This window comes from Rhinoraja longicauda, chromosome 22 (genome assembly GCF_053455715.1).
Source record: "Rhinoraja longicauda isolate Sanriku21f chromosome 22, sRhiLon1.1, whole genome shotgun sequence".
Classification (NCBI taxonomy): Eukaryota; Metazoa; Chordata; class Chondrichthyes; order Rajiformes; family Arhynchobatidae; genus Rhinoraja; species Rhinoraja longicauda.
In genome coordinates this window covers 220,021-244,888 of record NC_135974.1, presented here as the reverse complement: position 1 = coordinate 244,888, position 24,868 = coordinate 220,021, and the positions used below count along the sequence as shown (strand labels likewise).

The window sequence follows — 24,868 nt, the reverse complement described above, 5'->3', positions numbered from 1 at the left end:
TTCTATGTTGTAAATCTGAGGGCGTTACTTGTCTGGAGGGATTGGGAGTGAAAGCCTCTGCCCTCTGTTTATAATTAAATGGCTGCCCCAAATACAGTTCCCAGTGGTGATGGATTGACAGCACACATCCCCCTCCAAAGCTGGACATGTTTCACTCAGACCGTTGGCAGCTGATGTAGTTGGTGCACTGAGTGAACATTGGCTTTGTACTGTATTTGTCAGCTTTCAATCTGCCTGAACGGATAATCATCTCTCCTCAGTGCTCTTGTAATGAGCTAAAGATACCTAAACCATTTAAAGTGGCAAAAATGTGATGAAATCATCCCATATATCTGTAGAAATATTAACTCAGTCCATCACTGGATGAAGCCTGAACCCTCTTCGCGATGCCATCACAGAATAAGAGGGCGCATCTTTACAAAGGAGAGGAGGAGGAGTTTCTTCAGCCAGAGGGTGATGAATTTGTGGAATTCATTGCCACAGACAGCTGTGGAGGCCAAGGTGGAGGTGCTTGAGTAGTAAGGGTGTCGGGGATGAAACAGGAGAATGGGGTTGAGAGGGAAAGAGATTAGCCATGATTGAGTGGTGGAGTAGACTCCAATGGCCTAATTCTGAGTTTTGTGCTTACGAACTTTACTTGTACACTTGCCAACTAGAAGGGCAAGGACAATGTGTGGATCTCCACCACACACGGGCTCCCCACGCACACACACACGGGCACCCCACGCACACACACGGGCACCCCACACACACACGGGCTCCCCACACACACACACACGGGCTCCCCACACACACACACACGGGCACCCCACACACACACACACGGGCACCCCACACACACACACACACACACACACGGGCACCCCACACACACACACACGGGCTCCCCACGCACACACACGGGCTCCCCACGCACACACACACAGGCACCCCACGCACACACACGGGCACCCCACACACACACGGGCTCCCCACACACACACACACACACACACGGGCACCCCACACACACACACACACACACGGGCACCCCACACACACACACACGGGCACCCCACACACACACACACGGGCACCCCACACACACACACACGGGCTCCCCACACACACACACACGGGCTCCCCACACACACACACACGGGCACCCCACACACACACACACGGGCTCCCCACACACACACACACGGGCACCCCACACACACACACACGGGCTCCCCACACACACACACACGGGCACCCCACACACACACACACGGGCACCCCACACACACACACACGGGCACCCCACACACACACACACGGGCTCCCCACACACACACACACACACGGGCACCCCACACACACACACACGGGCACCCCACACACACACACACACACACACACACACACACACGGGCACCCCACACACACACACACGGGCTCCCCACGCACACACACAGGCTCCCCACGCACACACACACGGGCACCCCACACACACACGGGCACCCCACACACACACACACACGGGCACCCCACACACACACACACACACACACGGTCACCCCACACACACACACACACACGGGCACCCCACACACACACACACGGGCACCCCACACACACACACACGGGCACCCCACACACACACACACGGGCACCCCACACACACACGGGCACCCCACACACACACACACACGGGCACCCCACACACACACACGGGCACCCCACACACACACACACACACACGGGCACCCCACACACACACACGGGCACCCCACACACACACACGGGCACCCCACACACACACACACACACGGGCACCCCACACACACACACGGGCACCCCACACACACACACACACACACACACACACACACACACGGGCACCCCACACACACACACACGGGCACCCCACACACACACACGGGCTCCCCACGCACACACACGGGCACCCCACACACACACACACACACGGGCACCCCACGCGCACACACGGGCACCCCACACACACACGGGCTCCCCACACACACACACACGGGCACCCCACGCACACACACACACACACGGGCACCCCACACACACACACACACACACGGGCACCCCACACACACACACACACACACACGGGCACCCCACACACACACACACGGGCACCCCAAACACACACACACACACACGGGCACCCCACACACACACACACACACACACGGGCACCCCACACACACACACACGGGCACCCCACACACACACACACGGGCTCCCCACACACACACACACGGGCACCCCACACACACACACACGGGCTCCCCACACACACACACACGGGCTCCTCACACACACACACACGGGCACCCCACACACACACACACGGGCTCCCCACACACACACACACGGGCACCCCACACACACACACGGGCTCCCCACACACACACACACGGGCACCCCACACACACACACACGGGCACCCCACACACACACACACGGGCACCCCACACACACACACACGGGCTCCCCACACACACACACACGGGCACCCCACACACACACACACGGGCACCCCACACACACACACACACACACACACGGGCACCCCACACACACACACGGGCACCCCACACACACACACACACACACACACGGGCACCCCACACACACACACGGGCTCCCCACGCACACACACGGGCTCCCCACGCACACACACACGGGCACCCCACACACACACGGGCACCCCACACACACACACACACGGGCACCCCACACACACACACACACACACACACGGTCACCCCACACACACACACACACACACACGGGCACCCCACACACACACACACACGGGCACCCCACACACACACACACGGGCACCCCACACACACACACGGGCACCCCACACACACACACACACACACACACGGGCACCCCACACACACACACGGGCACCCCACACACACACACACACACACGGGCACCCCACACACACACACGGGCACCCCACACACACACACGGGCACCCCACACACACACACACACACACACACACACACGGGCACCCCACACACACACACACGGGCACCCCACACACACACACGGGCTCCCCACGCACACACACACGGGCACCCCACACACACACACACACACACACACACACGGGCACCCCACACACACACACACACGGGCACCCCACACACACACACGGGCACCCCACGCACACACACGGGCACCCCACGCACACACACGGGCACCCCACACACACACGGGCACCCCACACACACACACGGGCACCCCACACACACACACGGGCACCCCACACACACACGGGCTCCCCACGCACACACAAACGGGCACCCCACACACACACACACGGGCACCCCACACACACACACACGGGCACCCCACACACACACACGGGCACCCCACACACACACACACATGGGCTCCCCACACACACACACACGGGCACCCCACACACACGGGCACCACACACACACACACACGGGCACCCCACACACACACACGGGCTCCCCACGCACACACACACGGGCACCCCACACACACACACACACGGGCACCCCACACACACACACACAGGCACCCCACACACACACACACGGGCACCCCACGCACACACACACATGGGCACCCCACACACACACACACGGGCACCCCACACACACACACACGGGCACCCCACACACACACACGGGCACCCCACACACACACACACGGGCTCCCCACACACACACACACGGGCACCCCACACACACACACGGGCACCCCACACACACACACGGGCTCCCCACGCACACACACACGGGCACCCCACACACACACACACACACACACGGGCACCCCACACACACACACGGGCACCCCACGCACACACACGGGCACCCCACGCACACACACGGGCACCCCACACACACACGGGCACCCCACACACACACACGGGCACCCCACACACACACACGGGCACCCCACACACACACGGGCTCCCCACGCACACACAAACGGGCACCCCACACACACACACACGGGCACCCCACACACACACACACGGGCACCCCACACACACACACGGGCACCCCACACACACACACACACGGGCTCCCCACACACACACACACGGGCACCCCACACACACGGGCACCACACACACACACACACGGGCACCCCACACACACACACGGGCTCCCCACGCACACACACACGGGCACCCCACACACACACACACACGGGCACCCCACACACACACACACGGGCACCCCACACACACACACACGGGCACCCCACGCACACACACACATGGGCACCCCACACACACACACACGGGCACCCCACACACACACACACGGGCACCCCACACACACACACGGGCACCCCACACACACACACACGGGCTCCCCACACACACACACACGGGCACCCCACACACACGGGCACCACACACACACACACACGGGCACCCCACACACACACACGGGCTCCCCACGCACACACACACGGGCACCCCACACACACACACACACACACACGGGCACCCCACACACACACACACGGGCACCCCACACACACACACACGGGCACCCCACGCACACACACACATGGGCACCCCACACACACACACACGGGCACCCCACGCACACACACACACGGGCACCCCACACACACACACACACACACACACGGGCATCCCACACACACACACACACACACACACACACACGGGCACCCCACACACACACACACGGGCACCCCACACACACACACACACACACACACACACACGGGCACCCCACACACACACACACACACACACACACGGGCACCCCACACACACACACACACACACACACACACACACACACGGGCACCCCACACACACACACACACGGGCACCCCACGCACACACACGGGCACCCCACACACACACGGGCACCCCACACACACACACACACACGGGCTCCCCACGCACACACACACACGGGCACCCCACACACACACACACACACACACGGGCACCCCACGCACACACACACGGGCACCCCACGCACACACACACGGGCTCCCCACGCACACACACACGGGCACCCCACGCACACACACACGGGCACCCCACGCACACACGGGCTCCCCACGCACACACACACACGGGCACCCCACACACACACACGGGCACCCCACACACACACACACGGGCTCCCCCCACACACACACACGGGCACCCCACACACACACACGGGCTCCCCACACACACACACACACGGGCACCCCACGCACACACACACGGGCACCCCACGCACACACACACGGGCACCCCACCCACACACACACGGGCTCCCCACACACACACACGGGCTCCCCACACACACACGGGCACCCCACGCACACACACATGGGCTCCCCACGCACACACACACGGGCTCCCCACACACACACACGGGCTCCCCACACACACACACGGGCTCCCCACACACACACGGGCACCCCACACACACACACACGGGCTCCCCACACACACACACACGGGCTCCCCACACACACACACGGGCTCCCCTCACACACACGGGCACCCCACACACACACACACACGGGCTCCCCACACACACACACGGGCACCCCACACACACACACACACGGGCTCCCCACACACACACACACGGGCACCCCACACACACACACGGGCACCCCACGCACACACACACGGGCTCCCCACACACACACACACGGGCTCCCCACACACACACACGGGATCCCCACACACACACACACGGGCTCCCCACACACACACACACACGGGCTCCCCACACACACACACACGGGCTCCCCACACACACACACACGGGCTCCCCACACACACACACACGGGCTCCCCACACACACACACACACGGGCACCCCACACACACACACACGGGCTCCCCACACACACACACACGGGCTCCCCACACACACACACACATGGGCTCCCCACACACACACACATGGGCTCCCCACACACACACACGGGCTCCCCACACACACACACACGGGCTCCCCACACACACACACACGGGCTCCCCACACACACACACACACGGGCTCCCGACACGCACACACACGGGCTCCCCACGCACACACACGGGCTCCCCACGCACACACACGGGCTCCCCACGAACACACACACGGGCACCCCACACACACACATGGGCTCCCCACGCACACACACACGGGCTCCCCACACACACACACGGGCTCCCCACACACACACACACGGGCTCCCCACACACACACACACGGGCTCCCCACACACACACACACGGGCTCCCCACACACACACACACGGGCTCCCCCCACACACACACACGGGCTCCCCACACACACACACGGGCTCCCCACACACGGGCACCCCACACACACACACACGGGCTCCCCACACACACACACATGGGCTCCCCACACACACACACACGGGCTCCCCACGCACACACACACGGGCTCCCCACACACACACACACGGGCTCCCCACACACACACACGGGCTCCCCACACACACACACACGGGCTCCCCACACACACACACACGGGCTCCCCACACACACACACACGGGCACCCCACACACACACACGGGCACCCCACACACACACACACGGGCTCCCCACACACACACACACGGGCTCCCCACACACACACACACACGGGCTCCCCACACACACACACGGGCTCCCCACACACACACACACACGGGCACCCCACACACACACACACGGGCACCCCACACACACACACACGGGCTCCCCACACACACACACGGGCACCCCACACACACACACGGGCACCCCACACACACACACGGGCTCCCCACACACACCCACACACGGGCACCCCACACACACATGGGCTCCCCACACACACACACACGGGCACCCCACACACACACGGGCACCCCACACACACACACACACACACACGGGCTCCCCACACACACACGGGCACCCCACACACACACACGGGCACCCCACACACACACGGGCTCCCCACGCACACACAAACGGGCACCCCACACACACACACACGGGCACCCCACACACACACACACGGGCACCCCACACACACACACGGGCACCCCACACACACACACACACGGGCTCCCCACACACACACACACGGGCACCCCACACACACACGGGCACCCCACACACACACACGGGCTCCCCACGCACACACACACGGGCACCCCACACACACACACACACGGGCACCCCACACACACACACACGGGCACCCCACACACACACACACGGGCACCCCACGCACACACACACATGGGCACCCCACACACACACACACGGGCACCCCACACACACACACACGGGCACCCCACACACACACACGGGCACCCCACACACACACACACGGGCTCCCCACACACACACACACGGGCACCCCACACACACGGGCACCACACACACACACACACGGGCACCCCACACACACACACGGGCTCCCCACGCACACACACACGGGCACCCCACACACACACACACACACACACGGGCACCCCACACACACACACACGGGCACCCCACACACACACACACGGGCACCCCACGCACACACACACATGGGCACCCCACACACACACACACGGGCACCCCACGCACACACACACACGGGCACCCCACACACACACACACACACACACACGGGCATCCCACACACACACACACACACACACACACACACGGGCACCCCACACACACACACACGGGCACCCCACACACACACACACACACACACACACACACGGGCACCCCACACACACACACACACACACACACACGGGCACCCCACACACACACACACACACACACACACACACGGGCACCCCACACACACACACACACGGGCACCCCACGCACACACACGGGCACCCCACACACACACGGGCACCCCACACACACACACACACACGGGCTCCCCACGCACACACACACACGGGCACCCCACACACACACACACACGGGCACCCCACGCACACACACACGGGCACCCCACGCACACACACACGGGCTCCCCACGCACACACACACGGGCACCCCACGCACACACACACGGGCACCCCACGCACACACGGGCTCCCCACGCACACACACACACGGGCACCCCACACACACACACGGGCACCCCACACACACACACACGGGCTCCCCCCACACACACACACGGGCACCCCACACACACACACGGGCTCCCCACACACACACACACACGGGCACCCCACGCACACACACACGGGCACCCCACGCACACACACACGGGCACCCCACCCACACACACACGGGCTCCCCACACACACACACGGGCTCCCCACACACACACGGGCACCCCACGCACACACACATGGGCTCCCCACGCACACACACACGGGCTCCCCACACACACACACGGGCTCCCCACACACACACACGGGCTCCCCACACACACACGGGCACCCCACACACACACACACGGGCTCCCCACACACACACACACGGGCTCCCCACACACACACACGGGCTCCCCTCACACACACGGGCACCCCACACACACACACACACGGGCTCCCCACACACACACACGGGCACCCCACACACACACACACACGGGCTCCCCACACACACACACACGGGCACCCCACACACACACACGGGCACCCCACGCACACACACACGGGCTCCCCACACACACACACACGGGCTCCCCACACACACACACGGGATCCCCACACACACACACACGGGCTCCCCACACACACACACACACGGGCTCCCCACACACACACACACGGGCTCCCCACACACACACACACGGGCTCCCCACACACACACACACGGGCTCCCCACACACACACACACACGGGCACCCCACACACACACACACGGGCTCCCCACACACACACACACGGGCTCCCCACACACACACACACATGGGCTCCCCACACACACACACATGGGCTCCCCACACACACACACGGGCTCCCCACACACACACACACGGGCTCCCCACACACACACACACGGGCTCCCCACACACACACACACACGGGCTCCCGACACGCACACACACGGGCTCCCCACGCACACACACGGGCTCCCCACGCACACACACGGGCTCCCCACGAACACACACACGGGCACCCCACACACACACATGGGCTCCCCACGCACACACACACGGGCTCCCCACACACACACACGGGCTCCCCACACACACACACACGGGCTCCCCACACACACACACACGGGCTCCCCACACACACACACACGGGCTCCCCACACACACACACACGGGCTCCCCCCACACACACACACGGGCTCCCCACACACACACACGGGCTCCCCACACACGGGCACCCCACACACACACACACGGGCTCCCCACACACACACACATGGGCTCCCCACACACACACACACGGGCTCCCCACGCACACACACACGGGCTCCCCACACACACACACACGGGCTCCCCACACACACACACGGGCTCCCCACACACACACACACGGGCTCCCCACACACACACACACGGGCTCCCCACACACACACACACGGGCACCCCACACACACACACGGGCACCCCACACACACACACACGGGCTCCCCACACACACACACACGGGCTCCCCACACACACACACACACGGGCTCCCCACACACACACACGGGCTCCCCACACACACACACACACGGGCACCCCACACACACACACACGGGCACCCCACACACACACACACGGGCTCCCCACACACACACACGGGCACCCCACACACACACACGGGCACCCCACACACACACACGGGCTCCCCACACACACCCACACACGGGCACCCCACACACACATGGGCTCCCCACACACACACACACGGGCACCCCACACACACACGGGCACCCCACACACACACACACACACACACGGGCTCCCCACACACACACGGGCTCCTCACACACACACACGGGCACCCCACACACACACACACGGGCTCCCCCCCACACACACACGGGCTCCCCACACACACACACGGGCACCCCACACACACACACACGGGCTCCCCACACACACACACACGGGCACCCCACACACACACACGGGCTCCCCACACACACACACACGGGCTCCCCACACACACACACACACACGGGCACCCCACACACACATGGGCTCCCCACACACACACACGGGCTCCCCACACACACACACACGGGCACCCCACACACACACACGGGCTCCCCACACACACACACACGGGCACCCCACACACACATGGGCTCCCCACACACACACACGGGCTCCCCACACACACACACACGGGCTCCCCACACACACACACACGTGCTCCCCACACACACACACACGGGCTCCCCACACACACACACACACGGGCATCCCACACACACATGGGCTCCCCACACACACACACGGGCTCCCCACACACACACACACGGGCTCCCCACACACACACACGGGCTCCCCACGCACACACGGGCTCCCCACACGCACACATGGGCTCCCCACACACACACACGGGCACCCCACGCACACACACATGGGCTCCCCACACACACACACACGGGCTCCCCACACACACACACACGGGCTCCCCACACACACACACACGGGCTCCCCACACACACACACGGGCACCCCACACGCACACACACGGGCTCCCCACGCACACACACGGGCACCCCACACACACACACGGGCTCCCCACGCACACACACACGGGCACCCCACACACACACATGGGCTCCCCACACACACACACACGGGCACCCCACACACACACACACGGGCACCCCACACACACACACGGGCTCCCCACACACACACGGGCTCCCCACGCACACACACGGGCACCCCACACACACACACGGGCGCCCCACACACACACACGGGCTCCCCACACACACACACATGGGCTCCCCACACACACACACAGGGGCGCCCCACGCACACATGGGCTCCCCACACACACACGGGCACCCCACACACACACACACACACACGGGCTCCCCACACACACACACGGGCACCCCACGCACACACACACGGGCTCCCCACACACACACACACGGGCACCCCACACACACACACACACACGGGCTCCCCACACACACACACACGGGCTCCCCACACACACACACGGGCTCCCCACGCACACACACACGGGCTCCCCACACACACACACACGGGCTCCCCACACACACACACGGGCTCCCCACACACACACACACGGGCTCCCCACACACACACACACGAGCTCCCCACACACACACACACACCGGCACCCCACACACACACACATGGGCTCCCCACACACACACACACGGGCTCCCCACACACACACACACGGGCTCCCCACACACACACACACGGGCTCCCCACACACACACACACGGGCACCCCACACACACACACACACGGGCACCCCACACACACACACACGGGCACCCCACACACACACACAGGCACCCCACACACACACACGGGCTCCCCACACACACACACACGGGCACCCCACACACACATGGGCTCCCCACACACACACACACGGGCACCCCACACACACACGGGCACCCCACACACACACACACACACGGGCTCCCCACACACACACGGGCTCCCCACACACACACACGGGCACCCCACACACACACACACGGGCTCCCCACGCACACACACACACGGGCTCCCCACACACACACACGGGCTCCCCACGCACACACACACGGGCTCCCCACACACACACACACGGGCACCCCACACACACACACACGGGCTCCCCACACACACACGGGCTCCCCACACACACACACGGGCACCCCACACACACACACACGTGCTCCCCACACACACACGGGCTCCCCACACACACACACGGGCACCCCACACACACACACACGGGCTCCCCACACACACACACACGGGCACCCCACACACACACACGGGCTCCCCACACACACACACACACGGGCTCCCCACACACACACACACACGGGCACCCCACACACACATGGGCTCCCCACACACACACACGGGCTCCCCACACACACACACACACACGGGCACCCCACACACACACACGGGCTCCCCACACACACACACACACGGGCACCCCACACACACATGGGCTCCCCACACACACACACGGGCTCCCCACACACACACACACGGGCTCCCCACGCACACACAGGGGCTCCCCACGCATACATGGGCTCCCCACACACACACACAGGGGCTCCCCACACACACACGGGTCCCCACGCACACATGGGCTCCCCACACACACACACACGGGCTCCCCACACACACACGGGCTCCCCACACACACACACACGGGCTCCCCACGCACACACAGGGGCACCCCACGCACACACGGGCTCCCCACACACACACACAGGGGCTCCCCACGCACACATGGGCTCCCCACACACACATGGGCTCCCCACACACACACGGGCTCCCCACGCACACATGGGCTCCCCACACACACACACGGGCTCCCCACACACACACACGGGCTCCCCACGCACACACAGGGGCTCCCCACACACACACACGGGCTCCCCACGCACACACAGGGGCACCCCACGCACACACGGGCTCCCCACACACACACACAGGGGCTCCCCACACACACATGGGCTCCACACACACGGGCTCCCCACGCACCCATGGGCTCCCGACACACACACACACGGGCTCCCCACACACACACACGGGCTCCCCACACACACACGGGCTCCCCACACTCACACGCACACACGGGCTCCCCACGCACACACACGGGCTCCCCACGCACCCATGGGCTCCCCACACACACACACGGGCTCCCCACACACACACACGGGCTCCCCACACACACACGGGCTCCCCACACACACACACGGGCTCCCCACACACACACGCACACACGGGCTCCCCACGCACACACACGGGCTCCCCACACACACACACGGGCACCCCACACCCACACACGGGCACCCCACACACACACACACGGGCTCCCCCCCACACACACGGGCTCCCCACACACACACACGGTGTGGATCTCCCCCCACACACACCGGCTCTCCCCCCCCCCCCCCACCCCCCCACACAGTGTGGATCTCCCGCCCCCCCACACACACCGGCTCCCCCCCCACCCCCCCACACAGTGTGGATCTCCCGCCCCCCCACACACACCGGCTCCCCTCCAAATCACACACTGTCCCAACTTGCCAACGTGCCAGTGGATCTAACCCCTGGAATAGTGTTTCCATTCCCATTGTGGGAAGAACAGCAGTGGGTCAAGAAGGCAGCTCACCGCCATCTTTCCAAGCAATTCACAGAAGAATTGAGTAGATGGCAACTGTTTTATATATCTGCTTGGTTAATAACATTAGTTTATTTTGTTTGAAAGGATTTTATGGGGAAATCGGATCCATTTATGGAGCTCTACAGACAAGGAGATGGTGACAACTGGCAGCTAGCCTATCGGTCGGAGGTAGAGTTCCTTGTGCAGGGGCAGGGACGGGGTAGGGAAGTACACTGGGAGCCCTGATAAAGCACGGGGCGGCAGTTTTCAGTAGCAGCGGCATTGGTAACGGGAGGCAAGGCTTAATCTTGAGGAAGGAGCCGGAAGCAGGAATCAGAATTGATTTTGGTTGATGAGATCTGGGCCACATCCTGACCCAGGTACAGCCCAACCACATCCTGACCCAGGTACAGCCCAACCACATCCTGACCCGGGAACAGCCCAACCACATCCTGACCCAGGTACAGCCCAACCACATCCTGACCCGGGAACAGCCCAACCACATCCTGACCCAGGTACAGCCCAACCACATCCTGACCCAGGTACAGCCCAACCACATCCTGACCCGGGAACAGCCCAACCACATCCTGACCCGGGAACAGCCCGACCACATCCCGACCCGGGTACAGCCCGACCCAGCAACAGACCGACCACATCCTGACCCAGGTACAGCCCAACCACATCCTGACCCAGGTACAGCCCAACCACATCCTGACCCGGGAACAGCCCAACCACATCCTGACCCGGGAACAGCCCGACCACATCCTGACCCAGGTACAGCCCGACCACATCCTGACCCAGGTACAGCCCAACCACATCCTGACCCGGGAACAGCCCAACCACATCCTGACCCGGGAACAGCCCGACCACATCCCGACCCGGGTACAGCCCGACCCAGCAACAGACCGACCATATCCTGACCCGGGTACAGCCCAACCACATCCTGACCCAGGTACAGCCCGACCACATCCTGACCCAGGTACAGCCCGACCACATCCTGACCCAGGTACAGCCCAACCACATCCTGACCCGGGAACAGCCCGACCACATCCTGACCCAGGTACAGCCCAACCACATCCTGACCCGGGTACAGCCCAACCACATCCTGACCCGGGAACAGCCCAACCACATCCTGACCCAGGTACAGCCCGACCACATCCTGACCCAGGTACAGCCCGACCACATCCTGACCCGGGTACAGCCTGACCCAGCTACAGCCCGACCACATCCTGACCCGGGTACAGCCCGACCCAGCTACAGCCCGACCACATCCCGACCCGGGTACAGTCCGACCACATCCCGACCCGGGTACAGCCCGACCCAGCTACAGCCCGACCACATCCCGACCCGGGTACAGCCCGACCCAGCTACAGCCCGACCACATCCCGACCCGGGTACAGTCCGACCACATCCCGACCCGGGTACAGGATCATCTTGCTGAGGTCTGGGCAATGTTTGAAAACAAGATGGAAGCAGCTTCAACAGTAACTTTCAGCCATGAATAGAGGGAGACATGTGCAAGGCTTTGGTGGGAAGGCAAGGGAAGAGCACAGATTCAATAGTCCATTCAAGATCTCGCATGGACGGACACAGTGGGGAAGAGGCTATGGTGTGTGATTCTGTGGGGCAGAGCGGGAAAGAATGCACAACCCAAGCTTTGTGTTCTAACAGTGTTCTCTCCCGCCTGCAGGTTATTAAGAACAACCTCAATCCCAACTGGAAGACCTTCTCTGTGTCCCTGCAGTCCCTGTGTAATGGAGACATGCAGAAGCCCGTCAAGGTAGGTGTGAGTCTCTCAGTTCCATACTTGTTGCTGTTGTGAGAAGCAGGTTGGTGATTCTGACTCCAGCCCTCTTACTGAGCTCGTTCCTGGAGTAATGCAGGAACTGGATTGTTCAGTAGGTTGCCTCAGGTAACCAGGTAAGGGTTTGCAGGCAAGATGAACCTCACTGAAAGTCCTGGATGTTAGAAACATACTGCTGGAAAGCTTAGCCAGTCAGGCAGCATCTTTAGTTTAGTTTAGAGATACAGCATGGAAACTGGACCCTTCCACGCCCACCAGTTTCCACTCGTTCTATTCCTACACGCTCTGTAAAGGTGCCTGTCTCTGGGATGGGGCAGCAGCTCTGCCACTCTTTCACCCAATTGATCGTCACAATTCACTTTCTCTTTCTGCACACGCTGTCAATTTTCAGCATTTTCTATTTTTAGTTTAGTTAAAGATACAGTGTGGAAGCAGGCCATTTGGCCCACCGAGTCCATGCCACCCCTTGATCACCTGTTCACACTCGTTCCATGTTATCCCACTTTCTCATCCATTCCCTACACACTAGGGGCAATTTACAGAGGCCCAATTAACCTACAAACCTGCACGTCTTTGGGATGTGGGAGGAAACCGGAGCACCCGGAGAAAATTCACATGATCACCGGGAGAATGTTCAAACTCCACACAAACAGCACCCGAGGTCAGGATATGGTCGGACTGTACTCAGGTCGGGCTGTGGTCGGGCTGTGCCCAGGGTCGGGCTGTGGCTGGGTTGGGATGTGGTCGGGATGTGCCCAGGGTCGGGCTGTGGCTGGGTCGGGATGTGGTCGGGCTGTAGCTGGGTCGGGCTGTGGTTGGGCTGTAGCTGGGTCGGGATGTGGTCGGCTGTACCCGGGTCGGGCTGTGCCCAGGGTCGGGCTGTGGTTGGGCTGTGGCTGGGTCGGGTTGTGGTCGGGCTGTAGCTGGGTCGGGCTGTGGTCGGCTGTACCTGGGTCGGGCTGTGGTCGGGCTGTAGCTGGGTCGGGCTGTGCCCGGGTCGGGCTGTTGCTGGGTCAGGATGTGGTCGGGCTGTAGCTGCGTCGGGCTGTGGTCGGGCTGTTGCTGGGTCAAGATGTGGTCGGGCTGTACCCGGGTCGGGCTGTACCCGGGTCAGGATGTGGTCGGTCTGTACCCGGGTCGGGATGTGGTCGGTCTGTTGCTGGGTCGGGCTGTACCCGGGTCGGGCTGTGGTCGGGCTGTAGCTGGGTCAGGATGTGGTCGGGCTGTACCCGGGTCGGGCTGTGGTCGGGTTGTACCCGGGTCGGGCCAGGGTTGTTGATCTGCAGTTGAGCTCTGTGGTGGGGTCGATGGTAAATCTTCATTCACTCCGTTTGTTTATGTCAGGTAACTTGTAACGATATGGATGAAAGCACAGCGTCAGACCTGATAGGGGAGGTGGTCGTGCCTGTGTGTAAGCTGCTGGAAGCACAGGACCAAGTGGTGAGCACTGCTCTAACTGTTGCTGTTGCCTGTCCTACAGGTGACCTGCTCTGACTATGATGGTGATGGGTCTCATGATCTGATAGGCCTTTTTGAAACTAACATCTCTCAACTCCAGCAAGTGGAATCTGGGAGCCCGGTGAGCATTCTAACTTTGTTCCCATGAATCTTTACCAATGACGGCACAGCACACCCAAAACAGGCCAAAAAACTCTTCTGTAAACTTGGGCACTGCAATGCCTGTAAATTAAAAATATTCTGTACAATGCAGTTATAGTCTTCCCTCTGCTGGAGTTTTCCCTCTCCCTTTCCCTGATTGATCATCCCATTTTTTCTGGTGTTTTCCATGTGTGCATCTCTCTCTCTCTCTCTCTCTCTCTCTCTCTCTCTCTCTCTCTCTCTCTCTCTCTCTCTCTCTCTCTCTCTCTCTCTCTCTCTCATGCTCTCTCTTCCATTACACCCCCTCAATATCTCTAATCCCGTGTAAAAATGAGGTTGTGTGTCTAACGGGCTCCTTTCATTGGTTTAGCAAGATGTTATCAGGCAACTAAAGCATCCCACCAAACGAGAGAGCAATCCTGAACAATCAGTTCCTCCAACCATCTATATCATTGGAGACCTTTGGACTATCTTTGATTTGACTTTACTTGCTTTATCTTGCACTAAACATTCTTCACGTTATTCTCTTATCATGTATCTATACAATGTGGATGGCTCGATTGTAATCATGTATTGTCTTTCCTCTGACTGGTAAGCACACAAAAGCTTTTCACTGTACACGTGACAATAATCTAAATTCAAACTCAGATGCTGGGCTTTGATCAAAGAGGCACTCACTAAAAAATGGGAGTAAAGTGAACATCTATTGCCATATGGTGAGCCCTTCTCCAACTACAACAGAAGCAACAGAGAGGCAATAGACTACAGATGCTGGAAACTGGAGCAAAACATAAGGTGCTGGAGGAACTCAGTGGCTCAGGCAGTATCTGGGGAAGGAACGGACAGACGATGTTTTGAGTCGGGACATTTTCAGACCCTGCCCAAAATGTCATCTGTTCATTCCCCTCCATAGATGCTGCCTGACCCGCAGAGTTCCTCCAGCACCTTGTGTTTTGCTCAAGATTCTGGCATCTGCAGTTCCTTGGGTCTCGAGGGTAATAAATTATTGTTGCTCTGGGTGTGATGGTCTTGTACGTGAGACCATGAATTGGCTTTCTGTACATTCTCAGAATGGCAACTCCGAATTGTGGCTCCATCGTTCCAGCAAGTATGGTAACTGGTACCCCAAGAGAGGGCCACTCATTTGGAGCTGGGAGCAGGGGAAAGCAGAGTGTTTCCACGCTCGAGTGTGCTGTGCAGAACGAGCTTGGGTCGACTTGCTGAGAAACTAAATGAAAGGCTTTCATTGATAACCAGGGTGTGAGGGAGAGACGATACAGGGGTCCTGTGAGCACTGCAGATTCTAAACACACACCATTCTCAGTGCTATTTCTTGTTCTTGTCCTGAAGATGGAGTTTGACTGCATTAACCCAGAGAAGAAAAAGAAGAAGAAAAGCTACAAGAATTCTGGCATTATTCGTGTGCGATCGTGCAAGGTACAAAGATGATTTACTGCCATGCCTGGGGGAGTTAATCAGTCTCTACCCTGGGTTACATAGAAACATAGAAAATATGTGCAAGAGGGGGCCATTTGGCCTTTCAAGCCATGGCTTGATCATCCACAATCAGTAACCTGTGCCTGCCTTCTCCCCATATCCCTTGATTCCGCTAGCCCCTAGAGCTCTATCTAACTCTTTTAGATTCAATAGACAATAGGTGCAGGGGTTGACCATTCGGCCCTTTGAGCCAGCACCACCATTCAATGTGATCATGGCTGATCATTCTCAATCAGTACCCCGTTCCTGCCTTCTCCCCATACCCCCCTGACTCTGCTATCCTTGAGCTCTATCTAGCTCTCTCTTGAATGCATTCAGAGAATTGGCCTCCACTGCCTTCTGAGGCAGAGAATTCCACAGATTTACAACACTCTGACTGAGAAAGGTTTTCCCTCATCTCCGTTCTAAGTGGCCTACCCCTTATTCTTAAACTGTGGCCCCTGGTTCTGGACTCCCCCAACATTGGGAACATGTTTCCTGCCTCTAACGTGTCCAACCCCTTAATAATCTTATATTTTTCAATAAGATCCCCTCTCATCTTTCTAAATCCCAGTGTATACAAGCCTAGTCGCTCCAGTCTTTCAACATACGATAGTCCCGCCATTCCGGGAATTAACCTAATAAACCTACGCTGCACGCCCTCAATAGCAAGAATATCCTTCCTCAAATTTGAAGATCAAAACTGCACACAGTACTCCAGGTGCAGTCTCACTAGGGCCTGTACAACTCCAGAAGGACCTCTTTGCTCCTATACTCAACTCCTCTTGTTATGAAGGCCAACATTCTATTGGCTTTCTTCACTGCCTGCTGTACCTGCATGCTTCCTTTCAGTGACTGATGCACTAGGACACCCAGATCTCGTTGTACGTCCCCTTTTCCTAACTTGACACCATTCAGATAATAATCTGCCTTCCTATTCTTACCATTTTCTATCCATGTCACTACCCTACCTCCAATACCATGTGCTCTAATTTTGCCCACTGATCTCCTATGTGGGACCTTGTCGAAGGCTTTCTGAAAGTCAAGGTACACTACATCCCTGTCAATTTTCCTAGTTACATCCTCAAAAAATTCCAGAAGATTTGTCAAGCATGATTTCCCCTTCGTTAATCCATGCTGACTCGGAACGATCCTGTTACTGCTATCCAAATGCTCTGTAATTTCGTCTTTTATAATTGACTCCAGCATCTTCCCCACCACTGATGTCAGATTAACTGGTCTATAATTTCTTGTTTTCTCTCTCCCTCCTTTCTTAAAAAGTGGGATAACATTAGCTACCCTCCAATCCACAGCAACTGATCCTGAATCTATAGAACATTGGAAAATGATCACCAATGCGTCCATGATTTCAAGAGCCACCTCCTTAAGAACCCTGGGATGCAGACCATCAGGCCCTGGGGATTTATCAGCCTTCAGTCCCATCAGTCTACCCAACACCATTTCCTGCCTAATGTGAATTTCCTTCAGTTCCTCCTTCACCCTAGGATCTCTGGCCACTAGAACATCTGGGAGATTGTTTGTATCTTCCTTAGTGAAGACAGATCCAAAGTAACGGTTTAACTTGTCTGCCATTTCCTTGTTCCCCATAATAAATTCCCCAGCTTCTGTCTTCAAGGGACCCACATTTGCTTTAACTATTTTTTCCTCTTCACGTACCTAAAGAAGCTTTTACTATCCTCCTTTATATTATTGGCTAGTTTACCCTCGTACCTCATCTTTTCTCCCCGTATTGCCTTTTTAGTTATTTTCTGTTGCTCTTTAAAAGAGTCCCAATCCTCTGGCTTCCCACTCTTCTTTGCTTTGTTGTACTTCTGCTCTTTTATTTTTATGTTGTCCTTGACTTCGCTTGTCAGCCACGGGTGCCTCTTACTCCCCTTGGAATCTTTCCTCCTCTTTGGGATAAATTGATCCTGCAACTTCTGCATTATTCCCAGGAATACCTGCCATTGCTGTTCCACCGTCTTCCCTGCGAGGGTCTCCTTCCAGTCAATTCTGGCCAGCTCCTGCCTCATGCCTCTGTAATCCCCTTTGCTATACTGTAATACTGACACTTCCGATTTTCCCTTCTCCCTCTCAATTTGTAGATTAAAACTTATCATATTGTGATCACTACCTCCTAATGGCTCTTTTACCTTGAGTTCCATTATCAAATCCGGTTCATTACACAACACTAAATCCAGAATTGCCTTCTCCCTAGTAGGCTCCAGTACAAGCTGTTCTAAGAATCCATCTCGGAGACACTCCACAAACTCCCTTTCCTGGGGTCCATTACCAACCTGATTTTCCCAGTCTACCTGTATGTTGAAATCTCCCATAACCACCGTAGCATTACATTTGCGACATGACAATTTTAGCTCTTGATTCAACTTGCACCCTATGTCGAGGCTACTGTTTGGGGGTCTGTAGATAACTCCCATTAGGGTCTTTTTACCCTTACAATTCCTCATCTCTATCCATACTGATTCTACATCTCCTGATTCTATGTCATCCCTTGCAAGGGAGTGAATATCATTCCTCACCAACAGAGCGACCCCACCCCATCTGCCCACCTGTCTGTCTTTTCGATAGGTCCTGAACATTCAGTTCCCAGCCCTGGTCCTCTTGTAGCCATGTCTCAGTGATTCCCACAGCATCATACTTGCCAATGTCTAACTGAGCCTCAAGCTCATCCACTTTATTTTTTATACTTCGCGCATTTAAATACAACACTTTAACTTCGGTATTCACCTCCCTTCTTACCATTGGCTCTGACCTTACTCTCTTATCCCATCTAGAACTTTCCTTCCCATTTATTCGAGAGTCCTTTACAATTTCTCCTGTATTCGCTTCCCCTTTAACTCCATCTTCATGTTCCCATCTTCATATTCTTAGACTGTGGCCCCTGGTTCTGAACGTTTTTCTTATCTAGTCCTTTTATGGTTTTATATGTCTCTATAAGATCCCCTCTCATCCTTCTAAACTCCAGTGAATACAAGCCCAGTCTTTCCAATCTTTCCTCATATGACAGTCCCACCATCCCCTAGATTAACCTGGTGAACCTATGCTGCACTGCCTCAATAGCAAGGACGTCCTTCCTCAAATTAGGAGACCAAAACTGCACACAGTACAGGTTGTCTTATACAGGGAATGAGTCCGGTGTGCAGTCTTGCTCACTCAGGAATGAGAGGCCATTCTGCCCATCGATCATGTTCTACAGAAGCAGGTCGAGGCCATTCCGCCCATCTACCGTTCTATAGAACGGAAATTGGGGGAACAGCTTAAACGGAAATTGGAGGAACAGCTTAAACACGAGATGCAACACCTGTCCCTTTACCTCCCCCCTCAATTCCATCCAAGGACCCAAACAGTCTTTCCAGGTGAGACAAAGGTTCACCTGCACCTCCTCCAACCTCATCTATTGCATCCGCTGCTCCAGATGCCAACTTATTTACATCGGCGAAACCAAGCGCAGGCTCAAGGATCGCTTCGCACTAGTTCTATGCTGTACACTGGAGGCAATTGACAGAGGGATCATTACCTACAAACCCGCACGTATTCAGGATGTGGGAGGAAACCGGAGCACCCAAAGGAAACCCACGCGGTCACAGGGAGAACATGCAAACTCCACACAGACCGCACCCGTAGTCAGGATCGAACCCGGGTCTACTGTCAGCACACCATTGACAGGATATACTACCATGGTAAGCAAATATGCTGCAAGGGCCAGGCCAGTCCATTGGGCCACAAGCCTTCCCTAGTCTCTCACCCCGACTGCCCAGACCCCCCCACTGCCACCTTACACAGCCTGGTAGGGGAGAGCCTTGACCCAGTGCCCTTGTGTGGAAGTGTTGCACGGTTTCACTGCTGGGTCCAGGATTAGCCCACCTGCTTTGTCCCGTCCCACATCATTCATCGTTCTCTGCTCTAAAATCAGTGCTGATTGAAGCCTTGATATTTTACAGATAGAAACTGATTTCTCTTTCCTGGATTATGTGATGGGAGGATGTCAGATCAACTTTACAGTGAGTCATTCTCCATGGTGATGTCTGTGGAACTGATGTGCTACGTTGCTGAGAACTGTAGGAAAACAACTGCAGATCCTGGTTAAAATCGGAGGTGGACACAAAGTGCTGGAGTAACTCAGCGGGTCAGGCAGCATCTCGGGAGAGAAGGAATGGGTGACGTTTCGGGTCGAGACCCTTCTTCAGACCCATCCTTCTCTCCAAAGATGCTGCCTGACCCGCTGAGTTCCTCCAGCACTCTGTTGTTGGCTACTTATTTCAATATTGTTTTGCCGGGTGCACCGGCCAATCGGGGAAGTTCAATGGTGCTTTTTTTGTCACATGTTCAAAGTGCAAATTCTTTTATGAGCAGTCCAGTGAGTATTCCATATGTAGGCACGTCCCCGATTAGCAAGTGTGCAGCAGTAGTCCACTGAGCCCGCCCGCGTGCTAGAGACTGTTGCATGTCTAGTTGCATGGTGCTTGCTAGTTTTGCTGCATGTCTGTGCTGGTTCTCATGAGCGGTCCCGTTCCAGGCGAGCCCCAGGCTGCTGCAGGGCCTCCAGCATTGCCATCCTTGGGCCTGAGGTCCACCAGTGAACCCACGTCCCTCTCCTCACCCGTCCACCTTTGTTCCCCGGGGGTGGGAGTGTCGTGCAGCTGGTCTGGAGTGTGCGGTAAGGACAGATTCCCATTCCCTCCCCTCTCCCACCAGCCACTCTATGTCGTTGGCAGCCCCATCCTCCCGCTCTCCGGTCGGTGTTCAAGGGCTCCTCATTCCCGGCTGTGGTCTGCCAGGTCCTACAAACAAGACCGGCCCCTTAGGCTGCAGACTGCTGGGAAGTGTTGTCCAGGGTCAGTCATGGAGATGTACTGTCCACAGTTGTAAGTAATAGTTGCAGAATGAAGAGTAACTCAGCGGGTCAGGCAGCATCTGTGGAGAAAAGGAAAAGGTGGCGTTTCAGGTCAGGCCCCTTCTTCAGACCATCTTTATGTGCCAGTCCCACAGTTCAGAGAATCCAAAAAATATTTTTTAAACAGCAGATGCGACAAAACTGAAATAAAATTGGAAATTATAGTTATAGTTTCTATAAAATGATAGTTTCTTACTGTTGTGTCTAATGTTCTCCACAATGTTTTCCCCTCTCAGGTTGGGATAGACTTCACTGGCTCCAACGGAGATCCTCGTTCCCCCGACTCCCTGCATTACATCAGCCCCAACGGGGTTAATGAGTACCTGTCCGCTGTCTGGTCCGTGGGGCAGGTGGTGCAGGATTACGACACGTAAGCTCCTGCTCTGTTGCCACTGACCAACTGTTGAAATGTGCAGCTCTGTGCTGCCTTTGATCCGGGCTGATTGTCCCATTCCCACTGTCTCCACAGGGATAAGATGTTCCCGGCCTTTGGATTTGGTGCCCAGATCCCACCCAAGTGGCAGGTAGGTCCCTGTGGTTGCTACATGCCCGCTCTATCCTTCACAGGCAGTGACGCTGTTGGTTACTCGAACCTGTACTGTGAGGAGCACCAGACTCGGGAACAGCTTCTTCCCCTGTATTATCAAGCTTGTGAACGGTCCTTCCAAAACTGGGGTACTGCCCGATTCACCTCTACCCCATTGCGGACATGGTCTGTGCGACTGAAGTACTCGTGGTTGAGATGCTCGGTCCTGTCTCTGTTGTCCAGGGTGGTCTTGAGGGGCTGGTGGGGTCCTGTCTCCGTTGTCCAGGGTGGTCTAGTAATGGGATCTGGTGGGGTCTGAACAGGGCATCATTGGGGCACTGACTCTCTGGAGGGATAAGGAAGGATCCCTCGGGCTAATTTCAATTGATAAGTTTTGGAACTGGAACCTAAACGCTCCTTTCTGTCTTTCCCAGGTGTCACACGAGTTCCCTTTGAACTTTAGCCCCGACAATCCGTATTGCCAAGGTAGGACGTTTCTGCAGTGGTTGTCGGTCTCATTGTGTGTGCATGTCCTCAATCCTATACACACCAGGGCCTGGAAATCAGAAATCAAACCGCTGCAAATACTGCGCGTCAGGCTGCATCTGTGAAGAGGGAATCAGCAAAAATACATGTGTAGGAAAGGACTGCAGATGTTGGTTTACACCAGGGGCCTCCAGACTGTTCAGCATGAGGGCCACATTACACCAGGGGCCTCCAAACTGTTCAGCATGAGGGCCACATTACACCAGGGGCCTCCAAACTGTTCAGCATGAGGGCCACATTACACTAGGGGCCTCCAAACTGTTCAGCATGAGGGCCACATTACACCAGGGGCCTCCAAACTGTTCAGCATGAGGGCCACATTACACCAGGGGCCTCCAAACTGTTCAGCATGAGGGCCACATTACACCAGGGGCCTCCAGACTGTTCAGCATGAGGGCCACATTACACCAGGGGCCTCCAAACTGTTCAGCATGAGGGCCACATTACACCAGGGGCCTCCAAACTGTTCAGCATGAGGGCCACATTACACTAGGGGCCTCCAAACTGTTCAGCATGAGGGCCACATTACACCAGGGGCCTCCAAACTGTTCAGCATGAGGGCCACATTACACCAGGGGCCTCCAAACTGTTCAGCATGAGGGCCACATTACACCAGGGGCCTCCAGACTGTTCAGCATGAGGGCCACATTACACCAGGGGCCTCCAAACTGTTCAGCATGAGGGCCACATTACACCAGGGGCCTC

The 24,868-nt window shown here is 58.0% G+C and overlaps 1 protein-coding gene across 5 annotated transcripts in view; it reads left to right on the top strand.

The window, feature by feature from the left end:
• LOC144604332 (copine-1-like) overlaps positions 1-24,243 on the top strand; it is a 103,203-nt gene extending 78,960 nt beyond the window's left edge. For 4 of the 5 annotated variants that reach the window (XM_078418590.1, XM_078418588.1, XM_078418586.1 and 1 more), the window contains 8 exons: positions 13,403-13,486; positions 14,988-15,077; positions 16,582-16,680; positions 18,051-18,137; positions 22,139-22,198; positions 23,328-23,461; positions 23,561-23,615; positions 24,052-24,243. In XM_078418590.1, the coding sequence (XP_078274716.1) occupies positions 13,403-13,486; positions 14,988-15,077; positions 16,582-16,680; positions 18,051-18,137; positions 22,139-22,198; positions 23,328-23,461; positions 23,561-23,615; positions 24,052-24,228 (786 nt within the window). In that variant the 3' untranslated portion in view covers positions 24,229-24,243. Of the gene's footprint in view, positions 1-13,402; positions 13,487-14,987; positions 15,078-16,445; positions 16,542-16,581; positions 16,681-18,050; positions 18,138-22,138; positions 22,199-23,327; positions 23,462-23,560; positions 23,616-24,051 lie in introns of all 5 variants that reach the window. The other variant, XM_078418589.1, reaches the window with a different exon arrangement.
• Positions 24,244-24,868: the final 625 nt, after the last annotated feature.